A 13107-nucleotide genomic window follows, 5' to 3' on the forward strand; every position below is an offset into this window, starting at 1 on the left:
CAAACTACCATGGAGCACTATGCATAATACAAGAAGTTAGGGAATATCATAAATAACTATCAGACGACCCAAACCTTTTTAAAAAGTGGACATAAACCAAACATGGTATGTGCTTGCAATCCTAGCATCCAACAGGTTGAGGCAGGAGGATCCTACCTTTGAGGTCAGCCTGGGCTACACAGTGAAACCCTGTCTCAAACAAGACAGAGAAGCAGGTAGCAGTGGTAACAATTCAGACACTGAAAGGTAACTTACCTGAGGTTACTCCGCAGCAGTCAGGGCCTCAGTCCAGGGCAGTGTTCTCCATACGATCCCTTTTCCCTCAACATAGCCTGGTGCCAAGAGGAACACGCTCACCTGCCCTCTCCACATCTCTTCCACGTGAACTACTCCACTCACTCTGTTGTCAGTTTAGATGTCAGGGCAGAGTTTATTAGGAGAAATCAAGAAACTTAAAAAACATCTCCCTCCACTTCCACTCTAGTATCTGCCCCGACCTCTACAAAGGTGGGTGGGATGAGGAGGCAGGGTGGTCCCCATGTGGTGATTCTGCAGACTTCACCATGCATGGCCTCAGCCCCAAGTTCCTTTGATGAGGAAAACTTGTTCAGGGAGCAGAGGAGATACCCTGAGGGCATGTTAGTGCCAGCTGCCATCCTGAGCTCACTAGTCACATCTGTCACTGGGGTCATGTACAAGTTGTCAGTGGTAGTCAAAGGCAAACAAGAGGCATTATCTGTTGAGGGAATATCCTCTGTATAAAGAGGGTTCTGGGAATGACACATGAAATGTACAATTTGTTAAAGTGCTCAAGTACTTTTTTTTTTTTTTTTTGAGACAGGGTCTCACTTTGTAGCCCCAGCTGGTCTGGAAGTCTGGAACTCACGTAGACCAGGCTGGCCTCAAACTCAAAAGAGCTGCCCGCCTCTGCCTTGAGTGCAGGAATCAAATGCGTGCTCAACTACATTTTGAAAAGAGTGTTTGGGAAAGTGTCTACTGGTGAGCAAAGTACAACCTAAAAAGCTTCTGCAAAAAGAGGTTTATGAACAGAACTCTGCTGACAATGAGGGAGAGAAGGCTGGGAGCACCAAGTCTCTGAATGACTTGAGTTCTGATCAAACATTCCTTGTTGGAGACCAGCTCCCTCAACTTCTCACAGAGACTAAATAAAGTCACATGTCATTTTGTCCAGCTCTTCCCTCACTAATCTAATCTGGTTTTCTCCCAGGACATCAATACAAAAAGGACCATCTGGCTAAGTGATCAATTTTGGCATGATCTATGAGTCACTTTCCTACAGGATGGTTAACAAAAACTTGGGGTAAGAAATCTAAACTTCCAAATCTGTCAGGGTGAGGCCCATACCCAAGAGTAAGAGGTCCGTGTAACATATGTAATCTCTTAGCATGATTACATGATCCAGGACTGGGGTAGTGAGGGCTAAGTATCCATCAGCAGCTGTGGCTATCTCATCCTATAAGTCAGTGTACAGCTTTAGCAGTCATTTGTAAGTCCAGTGGGCAGTGGCCCAGCCCTGGCCCTTGCATAAGTCCCGGTGGCGAAGGTAACAGGCATGGACACGGAACCGACGGCCACAATGGGGACACGCGTGCAGAGCTCTAGCATGGGTCTTCATGTGCTCTGTCAGATGATGCTTCAACTTGAAGCGTTTATTACAGATGCCACACCCAAAAGGGCGAAGGCTGAAAGTCAACATGATGTGCCGATCCCGTTTGGGCTTTACTGCAAATCGCTTTCCACACAAGCAGCCAAAGCGTTTTCCATCTGCAGGGGGTGTCCCTCCTAGCTTCACTGGCCCATGCACCGCCTGGCCTGCTCCTCCAGGTCCTCCGCCCCCCGACAGAATTTCATTCCCGTGGAGATCCACTGGTTTCCAGGATGGATCCCCTGCCCCAGACGTTGCCCCTGTTCCAGAGGACAGTAAGAACCTTAGCTCCCCATTTCCCTCAGAGTCCCCTCCAGAAAATGCTTTGGTTTCCTCCTTTCCTCCTCCAGACTGAGTTCCAGCTCCTGACTGTGCCTCCTTGGCCGCAAAGGGTTCCTGGTTGACATAGAAGATTTTGGGGGCTAGCAAAGGAGGGGCAGGGGGCTCAAGTGTTGAACCCTCCACCTCTGGAAGCCTGCGGGGAGGAGCAGGTACCTGCAGTGGATGGGATCCACGAGTTCGGGGAAACCCTCCTGATACTCTCTGAGGTTGGGGAGTCTGAGCGAGTGAGACTGCTGAGCCCTGCTCCTCCTGCTCCTCCTCCTCCTCCTCCTCCTCCTCTGCCTCTTCCTCCTCATCCTCCTCCTCTTCCTTCACCTGAATTTGTAACACTTCTAGCTCACTCCCCTCCCCTCCACTGGGGTTCTCGGTGGATGCGGAACTCTCGGTAGCAGAGGACTGTGCTGGGCGCTGGAAAGGGGAGGAACGAATGCACCAGCCTCCCGAGGAGGTGGTGGACAGCAGCGTGTGGTAGGAGGCTCCCCCACTGGCTGAAACCCCACCCCCTGAAGTCTCCAGCTCTCTGAGAATCTCTGAACACTGATCCACCACTTGCCACATCTGAAGGCCACTGGCTACAAGGAGATGGGCAGGGAGGGCATCCAGGGGCAGGCGGAGGCGCCCCGAATAGATGAGCTGCAGCAGCCCCTCGAAGGCGTCCGCTTCGATGACACTCGGCAGGGTCAGGCGCGGCGCGTCCCCCAGCAGCAGCTTGTCGTGGAAGTACGGGGAGGCGGCGGCCAGCACGGCCTTGTGCGCCCGAAGTTCCCGGCCCTGCACCAGCAGGGACACGTCGCAGAACTTGCCCTCCAGCCGATGGCGGTTCAGGGCCTGCAGCAGCGACGAGCTGTGCTGCGGGAACTCGATCTGGATGGTCCGCGGGGCTGCGCCCCGCACCGGAGACTGGGGTGCCGGAGGCAAAGGCGTCGAAGCATCCATGGCCTCCTGGAACGCGCTCCCTGCGAAGGGAGCCGGCGTCTGCGCGGGCCCCGGGCTGCGGAGGAAAGAGACGCGGGTCACACAGGCTCGGGGTCTCACCGCTCCCCACCCCCGGGTGGAAACGTGAGTGACAGTTTCTGAACATCAGTTCCGCCCACCGAGAGGTCCGAACGAAAACCAACCCGGGCTTCCACTTCCAGGCCCGCCGGAAGCCAAGGAGGAGGGCCTTGGACTTACTGGCCCGGGCCGCCCTCGGCCGCCTCACCGTCCGCGCTCGGCTCGGGCACTGGCCTTCTCACCGACAGGCCCCGCCCCACGCGCGCCCACCTCGTGGCGCCTGGGCCTCCGCGGTACCTTCCAGGTCGGAAGCCGGCACGCTCAGCCGGACGCTAACGTTGGTTGCGCAGGGCGGGGCCAGACCGCAGCCAACCAGAGGGCGGTGGCCTACAAGCCTCCTTCTCATTGGCTGGGCAGCAAGGGGCGGCTGGGAGCCACTACGGCCAGGCAAGCGAGGACTGGAGGCCCCGGAGCTGTACTCGAGCCCCGGCCCTTCGTCCGCCGGACCCGCGAGGCAGGTGTGGACGCGCTCGGCTTCCCCGGCTGAAGTCACGGCCATCAAGTGCTGGAAGCTGGTTCTCTCCTGCGCCCCGCACAGGATCATCTTAATAAACCGCGTCTAGACTTTACTTAGACTCCGGTGAGTTAGCCGTTCAGCCTTTGTCCCGTACACCAACCCCCGCGGGCTGACGAGGCGGCGGGTGGGGCGCTGGGCGGAGGGGTCAGCCCAGCGAGACCCTGGCGGGACTCGCGTCTCTCGGCCGGGGCAGGGCCCAAGGGGTGTCGGCTGCTTCCAGGCTGGCAGCGTCACTCAAAAAGTAGCTCCTGCCACGCGCCTGGAAATCCCAGGCTAAGAAAGTCGGCCCAGCGGCAAAAGAACAATCTCCGTTTATTAAACATGATTTTTCTGTTTCACCACACACTCCAGAAAAAAAGGAAATGGGGCTGGAAGTGGAGAGAAGGGCAGAGGCAGGGGGCCGAGAGGATGGGAGTGGGGCAGGGAGGGAGAATGAGAAAACAAAACAAAACGAGCAGGAGCACCACCTCCCGCTCTTAGGGTTGGGTGGGGAGGGAAGCGAGGGGCGGGGGGCAGGGGGCTGGGAAGCTCTGTACAGAGGGGTCGCCTCCCAGCCCCCCCACACACACCCCGGATATGTACAGTACAAACCCCAGATAATTACAACAGCCAAAGAGGAGGAAGGGGTCCGAGGGTAGGGCCTGAAGTGGGGAAAGCAAAGGAAAGGGCACGGGGATAAAATTTCACATATTTACAACTTTTATATAAGTATAAATTTGGCCCCGGCTGGGTGGATGTGTGTAGACGGAGGGGACTGAGGGGGAGCTGTCCATACAAAAGAAAGGGGAGTCTGGGAAGAGTCTCAATATCAAACGCAAGAAGAGATGAGGGGCAAGGCTGGGTAGGGGACAGCAGTCAGGGAAGAGGGGGTGCCAAGGAATTTCTTCCCTTCCATGGCCTGCCCACCCCAAACCCCATCCATCCTACCTCCCCTATCCCGCCAGAGAGCTATGTACAGAGAAACACCGAAAAATTGTGGAGCTGGCGGGAGGGAGGGAGACTGGGTGGGTGGGGGGAGAGGATGAGAGGGAAGCCCAGCCCTGTCCTACCTCCCCCAGGGGACAGAGTCATGGAAGGGGGCCCCCCAAACACCCCTCCTCCAACACAGGTCCCCCACCCTGGGGGAGAGAGACATGGCTTTTCCTAGAGTTAAGTTCCCCCCTCCCCCTGGGAGTAGAGACCAAGAAGAGGGAGGGGTGGGGGCTGTGTGTCAGAGAAGGGCAGACCAACACACATGCCCCCCTAAACCCTAACCCCTCGCCCGAACCTCAATTCCACCCCACCCAACACACTGGGGGAGGGGGGGGCATAAGCCCCCTCACCCCGCTCTGGGACCAGCCAAGAGCAGATCAGGTGTGGGAGGAAGGGGAGGCAACTCCCATTCCCCCCTTGCCGCCCCCTCCCTGCCCCGGTGGCCCCCTCCACCCCATCTGGGTTCTGGGCGGGGAGGCAGTAAATGTAAGAGTGAAAAGAGGAGTTTGTGCGTGCTGAGCCCCCCCAGACGCGCCTGAGAAATCAAGGGGTAATAGGGCCCCTCACCCGGGGTCCCCTCCCCATAACAAGGGGGGCAGGGGAGGCCAAAATGGGGCGGTGGAGGGAGTTAGATTGTCAGCTCTGGTTACTGCTAAAAAAAATCACCCTGAAGTTGAAAGTTTGGAGGTGCCACACCCCCAGTATGGGGTGAGGGTCTTGTCCCCCAGTGCTCAGGGGAACTATGAGGCAGAGGATGGGGATAGCACCCCGGAATGAAGGGGTCTGTGTTGGGTAGGTGGTGTCCTGGGGTGAGGGTCCCTAGGGGTGAGAGGGGGCAGCATCCCGACAGGAAGGAAAAGAGGGCAGCTAAGGGTCCTGCTCTCCCTCCTGAAAATGGTTCGGTGGGGGTGACAGACGGGTGCCCCAAGGAGGCGGTCAGGGAGGCAATCCCGCTGTCCCTCGGTGAGGTCCAGTCCTGGTGGTTGGTGATGTTGCGGGGTGGGGTGCACAGGGAAGAAGGTCTGTGATGCTGGGTGGGCTAGTGGTCTGCGGTGTTTCGGAACTCGCCGTTCTCCGTGATCTGTAGCCGGGGTGGGGGAGGCGGGGCTGGGGGGGCCAGGCCGTTCCAAGGTGGGGCCAGCGTCACACGCGGGTTTGTTGGACCCAAGGGGGGAAGCTGCCTCTCCTGCAAGACACCAAAGAGGAGAGCGCGGACTTATTGAGACGCTTCGCAGGGGCCTGGATGCCAGCCCCCAGTGGCCGCCTGTCTCACCCACAACCAGCCCACTCCACAGCCAAGTCCGCCCTTTCTGTCAGGGAGAAGCCGCACCCCACCCTCCTGTTTTATTTCTCACCTGTAAGGGTCCTCTGGGATCAGGGGCAGAACTCACCCCAACTCCTAACAGGGGCTTCAAGCCTTCAACCCAGTCACACCAGGAAACCAGCTCAAAGCAGCAAGCTCTCACCTCACCACCATTGTAACCCCACTAGCTTCATGAACTATGTATCTGCTGCCTCCCGCACCTCACGGACCGCCCTCCCAGCACCCTCCATCCCAGGTAGGAACTTTGTATTGAGGAACCAGAGGAAGCAGTACAGCAAAGCCTCATTAATCCAAACCCCTGTGGATTTGGAAGTTTGTTCATAAACTGAAAAAAAACAGGGCTTGAGTTGTCCTTTATCTGTGGAGAAAGGGTGTGCGAAGCAAATCTGTGGTAGAAATTTGTCTGTGGGAGGGGATATTTAACCTATACCAGCAAACAGGCTTTACAATCGGATTTATTGGTTGAGGCATGCTCCCTGAGGGCCTGAGGCAGAGGCCTTGCTCACCGATTTCTACTTACTGTATACATTTTGAAGACATGCATTTCATTAAATAGACACTGTCATTCAGTTTGGTCACTTAAGAGTGTCCATCTTCTCAAATATAACAACCCAAATTAAAGAGGTTTAACTGTACTGGGGGGAAAGGAAGGGGATTCAGGGAAGTGGTGTGGAAGAAGGAAATCCTGTAGGAGGGCTCCTCAGGCTTGTTGGAAATGACTGGCAGCTTCTAGACACAGTGCACCCCCATCTGCACCCCCAGGAATCTGCAGCTGGTTCCACCCTCTTTCATTTTCAGCCCCTCTCCCTGGGCTCCCAGCTTGAATAGCAGACCCTCCTGTGACACTGGGCCTGACCTCAGAACCTCCCAGGGCTCTGGGGCCAACTCCTGGCTCAGGTCCTCAGCCCAGCCTTCTGCAGGAGAAAAAGACTTGAGACCCGGCCCCCACCCTTTATACACTCACTTCTGGCCAATTTTCTTGGCTTTTAAAAAATCTAGCTCAGGTAAGCTGGGCATGGTGGCCCACACCTTTAATCCCAGCACTTGGGAGGCAGAGGCAGGTGGATCTCTGTGAATTCGAGGCCAGCCTGTTCTACATAGTGAGTTCCAGCACAGCTGGGGCTACAGGGAGACACTGTCTCAAAGAGACCAAAAAAAGAAAAAAATCTAGCTCACAACTGGTTTGTGTGTCAATAGCCTAGCTTCAGAGAGACCAAAGCCAAGTGGTCTGGAACAAATGTGTAAATTACTCTGAGCCACACGACATTTATGTGGGGCACAAGGATCCCAGATGAGCTCTCCCCTCCATCCCACAATCCAAGACTCACCTGTCAGAAGACCACCCAAACTACAGCCTTAGGCAAGGCTGCCCCTTAGCTCTGGGTAGCTCACTGCCAGGGAGTGAGTGGGAGAGACTTCGTGTGGTAGGCTGCCCTGAGTCCCTACAGCAGGAGAGCAGGGGAAGGAATCCTCAGACTGCCTCTTCTCTGCTTTCTGCTCATGACGACACATGGGCATGCCCTCTACGCCCTCATGGACCCAAATTAGAAAGTGGATAAATTAGGGTGCCATTATTCATTTTTACAGAAGAATTCACTGCAGGAGTCCTTTACATGGTGAGGTCCCCTGGTGCCTTTTAGCATCTGTTTACAGATCACTAAGGACTTTGACAGAGAGGCTGGGCTGGCAGAGTTGAAATTACAGTGTGAGGAACCACTGCCCACTGCAGATCCATCCTTCAGAAATAATGTCTCAGGAACAAGGTCTGTGGCTAACAGGTTTTCTTTGGGTAGGATTATGTGTCCAGCAAGGTCACTGGGTGACAGGAGAGGGGGAGTCAGTGGCATTAGAAACTCAGGAACTTGAGCCTTGACAGGAATAGAGCCGTTACTTAACATGCTGTTCTTGGCATCACTGCCTGGGATACAACATGGCCACTGAGCCCTTAATGTGATCTGTGAGGATGTTTCTCCTCACATGTAACTCACAGGCCACATGGGTGAGCCCAAGCCTAATATCTGTCCAAGAGCCCTGTCTTTGGTCTTCTCTGTATGATGCCCACCCTGTTTACTGTGAGCACAACCACAGTCCTCTTAAAGGAGCTGTCCACTCCCAACCCCTGGGGGCTAAGGAAGCCTCAGCCACCTTCTGCCTCACAGGTATAAGGGAGGAAGAAAAAGCCAACGTGGAGAGAAGCAGGAAGGAGGGGTACAGAGTCCGGGTGAGGGAGGAACGAGGAGACCCCAACCTACCTGCTGGAGTTGGCACAGCCCTTCTAGCCAGGACCCCCAGCCCATCATCCCCCTCCTCCGTTAAGCCCACTCCAACATCCCAACTCCCAGGACGCTCTGGTGAAATGGGGGGTGACAGACATACACTGGATAGGTAGAGGGAAAGGAGGGTGGTATCAGGAGGAGGCTGGTGGGTCTGGGCTCAGAGGGGATCGTGTGAATGTGCTGGGTCTGTCTAGGGCCAAACTCTGTACTACTCAATACTTCTAAGGTATCCGGTGGTTGTGCTTTCTGCTGGTGCCTTTGTTAGGGTTCTGTGCAGGGTCTCCGGGTGTGGTGAGCAGCAGTGAGAAGGGAGAGGCTGCAGAGAGTTGGAGGGGGTGGGCTTCACGACCAACCTGCAGTGGTCCGGAGTCACCTCCCCCAGTGTCCTCCGCCCGTGGTCAAAGCGGAACCAGGAGAATTACCTGATGAGGAGCTGCAGGGGGAGAGAGTGGGGTCACGGGGTCAGGAGCCTCAGTGGTGGTGGCAAGGAGGTCTGGTGGTCAGAGCAGAGGGAGGAGGAGTATGGATAGGAAGAGCAGGATTTGAGGAAAGCCAGGGTGAGGGTGCAGAAGGGCCTGGAAGCTGGCTGGTGAGCAGAGAGAGTGGCAGCAGGAGTGGAAAGCAGGTCTGCAGAGCACCGAGAGGGAGGCCAAGGGGACACTGGACTTTGAACTAGGCAAGGGGACTGTGGAAGAGGCCTTTGGGTTCTGAAGAGCCAGGAACAGGAAGCTATGCAGGACCTGCCAAGGAGTGAGAATGGGAAGCTAAGAGAACCCCAAGTCACTAGGGCACCCTCCAGGACCGGAGAAACTGTACCTCAGATTACCCTGTGCTCCATTCTATCAAAGAGCAACTTCTAGCCTTCCTGGCCCAAGAGGAGCTAAGAAGCTGCAGACCCTGCTTGGAACAGGAGTAAGCCAAGAAGGGGCAAGAGTCTGCACACGTGTTGGCCAAGAGGCTGAGGCACTGGTGAAAGGTCTCACTGCAGACAGGGGTAGGAAGATGGGGCAGGAAGGCACAGGGGTAGGACCGACACTGCTAGGAGTGACAGAGGCACAGACGATGGGATGCAGATGGGTGACTGGGGGGCTGCAAGGAGGGAGCAGCCAGTAGACAAACAGAGGACAACGGGAGACAGATGGCGATGGGGCCAGGGTGGCTGGTGCAGTGAGTGCACGAAGGACAGTGGGATGGATGGGGATGGGACACGGAGAAGATAAATGACATTGTAATTTCCACCTGAGCGTCGAGCAGCCTCTTCTTGGGTTCAGGCAGCGGCTCAGCCATGGCAGGGTGGTCCCGGCGCAGCTCCTCCTCCACCAGCATCAGCCTGAAGGGACGGGCTTCAGTGGGGTTAGTGGCGGGCACAGGCTCGGAGCCTGCCCACAGGCTCCTGACCCCTGAGAATCCCTGCAGCTCTGGAAAAGCCTTAGGCATCCTCCCATCCTCACAGAATTCCTCGTCTTCAAGGTGCCGTCACTCAGAGTCCTGCTCCGAGTTGCTCTCGGGACCCTCACGTCTCCCTTCTAAGGAAAGACTTGATTTTCTCCTTTCAGTTTTTTGAGACAGGGTCCCAACACTGTGGCCCAGGAAGCCTGGAACTCACAACAGGGCCAAGGCTGTCCTGCTTCAGCCTCCTAAGTGCTGGGATTATAGGCTTTTTGCCACCACTCCTGGATCCTGAGGTTAGATTTCTGGGTCTCAGACCTACCACCCAGCCACCCCCAGTGCAGTCCTCCTTTCTGGACTACAGTGCCCTTCCCATAGGCCCTCTGTGGCTGAAGATATGTGGCTTCTGTGGCCCCATGCCATCTCAACAAACCCAGGCTACCTCCACAGCAGCCCTGGGACGACACTACAGGACCAAGCTCTATAACCATTACCCTTCCCTGCATCTCTGCCTTTGGTAAAGGCCACAGCTCACAAAATGTCCTATCAGTAGTTTCAAGTGTTTCAGGTCAAGAAGCCCTTGTCTTCTGATTAAGCCTTACTCAAAACCCCATTTGTAGCAGATTAGAGTGGGTCTGGTGAGAGTGGGGCTTGGGGTCCCTGTTGAACCAGCTCCTTTGGAGCAAATGGGAACCTGACAGGCTCAAAGACCCCCTTTCTCATGAACCCCTTCCCAAGGCTGGAGAGGGAGCTCTGCTCTGGACAGGAGTGCACAGGGGCTCCTCTGGCTAGGGTTTCCTGCTAGCTCTGGGTGACCCTCAAAGGCTGGGTTGAGAATAATCAGTAGAGACTCAGCCTGGGCTGTGTCCAGATAGCAATGGTAAGACAGCGATTGGTATACTCCCCAGAGCTTCAGCAGTTAGTCTGTAAGATGTCAGGCCTGCGTAAAGGATCATCTAATGCCTTAAGCAGGTTTCTCCCAACTGCTACAGGTGAGTCCTGGCATCTCTGAGAGGAAACTGGTAGGCTCTCCCAAGTTGAGCAGGGGGCTGGAAGGTAGTTTGCTCTGCTCCCCTTTGACCTTGGGCTCCCTTTTACCCCTCCCCGGGCCGCCCCTCACCTGCCAATGATGCTCTTGATCTGGGAGTCCTTCTCCACCTGCTGCTGCCTCAGCCTCTTCTCACTCTGCTCTAGGCGGGCTTGGTACTGCATCAGGATTTTGCTGGTCTGTTCTTCCTGGGACAGCAGCCTCCGTTCATACTCCTCCAGCTTCCGGTTGGACATGTGTAGCCTCTCCTTCAGCGAATGTATCTCTTCCTCATACTCCTTCACCTGCCCGCCGGGCACATGACCCCGCACTGTGAGGGGCGCCCTGCCCTGGTTCCACCACCTCCGTCTGCCCAGCCATGGTGTGGCAGGAGGGGGGCACCCAACCCTTTCTCTGCCTGTTGACCATACTTGCTCTGCTTTTGAGAAAGCCCTGATGTGCTGCAAGGTCAAAGTCCTGCACTCAGAAGCATACCGTGCCCTCACACATGCACTGGGAATACCGGGACCCAAAGAACAGCCTAGGAAGACTCCTGGACACACCTTAAGTCAATCTAGAAATGAAAGCTAAAGTGACTTTCCTCTGAAGCCAAGAATAGGCACAAGGGAGAAACAGGAAAAAAGGGTGATGTGGGTCAGGTGTGACTCCCTTAGTCCCATCCTGGAGAGAGGTCTTCTCGAGACCCCAGGCTGAGAACGTGACTTTTAATACACATCGGATTCCAGGGTTAGAACAGCTGAGAAGAGTCATTTCACTTCCCTGTTGGCTCCAGAGGCTACAGGCTGATCTAATAGCCACTAGACACAGGTAGTTACTTTATGTTTTATGCTTTGCAGTGAAGGGGCTCAAACCCAGAGTCTCACCATGAGCTCTATCCTCAGCCCACATGTAGCTATTTAGAAGTTAAATAACTCTTAAAAATTCAGCTTCTCAAGTGCAACAGTATCCACATGTGATATGGTGGCCATAAGCCACAGGAGGCCAGCATGGCAGTGCCCACTCCAGCACAGTGTCAGCACTTGAGAAAGCTTGGGTTTAGTGCTGGTCTGGAGCGTTTCTCATCTGAAGCTTGGACAAGAAAGCAAGCTGAGAGCTTGTAGCCTCCTCTAGGAAGGCGCATACCTAATGGACACCATTCTAATGCATGGGAGAGAGAACCTTGCCTATGACAGCTGCCCTGGGGCCTCACGGCTTAAATCTCTAATGGAACTTGCTGGTACTCATGCATTCTAGGCAAAACGTTCTACCATGGACTCTATCACTAGTTCTCTTTTTACTTTTTATTTTGAAACAGGCTGGCCTTGAACTTGGCATCCTTCTACCTTAGCCTCCTGAGCAACTGATTTCACAGCCTTGCCACCAGGCCTGGCTTGGAAAAGATTCTTTGCACATGCACTAATCCTGCAGCCAGTCTTCCTCAGAGCCTAAATAGCTTTCTCCCCAATCTATAGTGTATATAACCCACAAAACAGGGTTGAGTTGGACTTAAACAGACTGAGTACAATCCTCCCCTCCCCCAAAAGACTAGAAAAGGTATATTGGGTATTTTTCTTTTCCTTTTACCCGGATACCTGAGCCTGGATGTTTCCCTTGGAACAAATGACCAGAGGCCTCCCCAGGCGTGTGAGGGACTGGGGCTCGGAGGGCAGGCCGGCGTACCCTATCTAGCCGGCTTTCATCCATGGATTTTGAGTATTCCTTGAGCTTGTACTCTTCCCGCTCGATGTGGGCACTCTCGATGTCAGCCGACAGGTGAGGCATATTGGAGACCCAGGCCACAGTCCGCTCAGAGGCCGGCATGGTGGGGTTCAGGGTGGACGGCGTCTGAGAATGCTGGGGCACAGGGCAGAAAAGTCGGGAGAGGGAGGGTGGGTGAGGGCAGAGCCAACAGAAACGACACCCCAGACCCACGCTTCTGCTCCAGGCCTACACCATCTCAATACTGGCGAAGTAACTGACCCTGCGGCCCTGGAATGAGCACCGAAGACAGGCCTTCTGCTTCTCACCACATAATAACAACTCATGGGCCTTACAAGCCTTCTACACATATCTGTGAAGGCTTTGTTTTGAGAGAGTATCACTGTGTGCCTGGAGCTGACCTCAGACTTGCAGTCACCCTGCCTCAGCCTAAACGCTGGGAATACAGGCTTGCCTGGCCAGACATTTAACAAAGGGGAGAAACTAACGTTAGACCTACCTCACTGTTCCACCCTCCACTTGCTGCCCCATCTCTTTCCCTCCCTGCTCTTCACCCACCCCACCTTCTTCCTACCCTCACCTACCTGCTTGGTGATGGAGGGCTTGAGCCCCCCACCCCCTCCGCCACCGCTGCCCCCGCTGCCCCCAATGCTGCCCTCCTTGCTGAGGCTCTGTTGCCGTGGACGGGTGGGGCCATAACTTGGCTCCGGGGACTGCAATAGGTTCCCGCTGGATGGCCGGGGTTTCTGGGCAGCGCTCACTGTCAATTGCTGAGACTTGCCCCTCTGCAAGGGAGGTGGCTGGCCCCCACCGCCCCCACCA

General features: G+C 55.5%; 2 protein-coding genes across 21 annotated transcripts in view; both read right to left on the minus strand.

The window, feature by feature from the left end:
* Positions 1-1024: 1024 nt before the first annotated feature.
* Zbtb9 (zinc finger and BTB domain containing 9) lies at positions 1025-3631 on the minus strand. 5 transcript variants are annotated; one of them, XM_029566971.1, is made up of 2 exons: positions 3272-3631; positions 1025-2999 (listed from the first exon to the last, which is right to left on the minus strand). In XM_029566971.1, exon 2 carries the CDS (start codon positions 2942-2944, stop codon positions 1502-1504), a length of 1443 nt encoding a protein of 480 aa, XP_029422831.1. In that variant the 5' UTR covers positions 2945-2999; positions 3272-3631; the 3' UTR covers positions 1025-1501. The 5 variants fall into 5 exon arrangements, with proteins under 5 accessions (XP_029422831.1, XP_029422830.1, XP_017655364.1 ...); XM_029566970.1 differs by having other exon boundaries at positions 3210-3631; XM_017799875.2 differs by having other exon boundaries at positions 3182-3631.
* An 89-nt stretch (positions 3632-3720) lies between these two features.
* Syngap1 (synaptic Ras GTPase activating protein 1) overlaps positions 3721-13107 on the minus strand; it is a 35877-nt gene continuing 26490 nt past the window's right edge. For 2 of the 16 annotated variants that reach the window (XM_029566956.1, XM_029566961.1), the window contains 5 exons: positions 12870-13045; positions 12247-12420; positions 10660-10871; positions 9387-9480; positions 3723-5736 (listed from right to left, as the gene is read on the minus strand). In XM_029566956.1, the coding sequence (XP_029422816.1) occupies positions 5590-5736; positions 9387-9480; positions 10660-10871; positions 12247-12420; positions 12870-13045 (803 nt within the window). In that variant the 3' untranslated portion in view covers positions 3723-5589. Of the gene's footprint in view, positions 5737-7202; positions 8467-8503; positions 8584-9386; positions 9494-10659; positions 10872-12246; positions 12421-12869; positions 13046-13107 lie in introns of all 16 variants that reach the window. The other 14 variants (XR_003850640.1, XR_003850636.1, XR_003850638.1 and 11 more) reach the window with 14 other exon arrangements.

The sequence above is a fragment of the Nannospalax galili genome, unplaced genomic scaffold, assembly GCF_000622305.1.
Source record: "Nannospalax galili isolate Female #2095 unplaced genomic scaffold, S.galili_v1.0 scaffold538, whole genome shotgun sequence".
Taxonomy (NCBI): Eukaryota; Metazoa; Chordata; class Mammalia; order Rodentia; family Spalacidae; genus Nannospalax; species Nannospalax galili.

Bases quoted from the DNA above. Each gene is read 5' to 3' on its own strand.
- Zbtb9 (XM_029566971.1), bottom strand. From the start codon at position 2,944: ATGGATGCTTCGACGCCTTTGCCTCCGGCACCCCAGTCTCCGGTGCGG.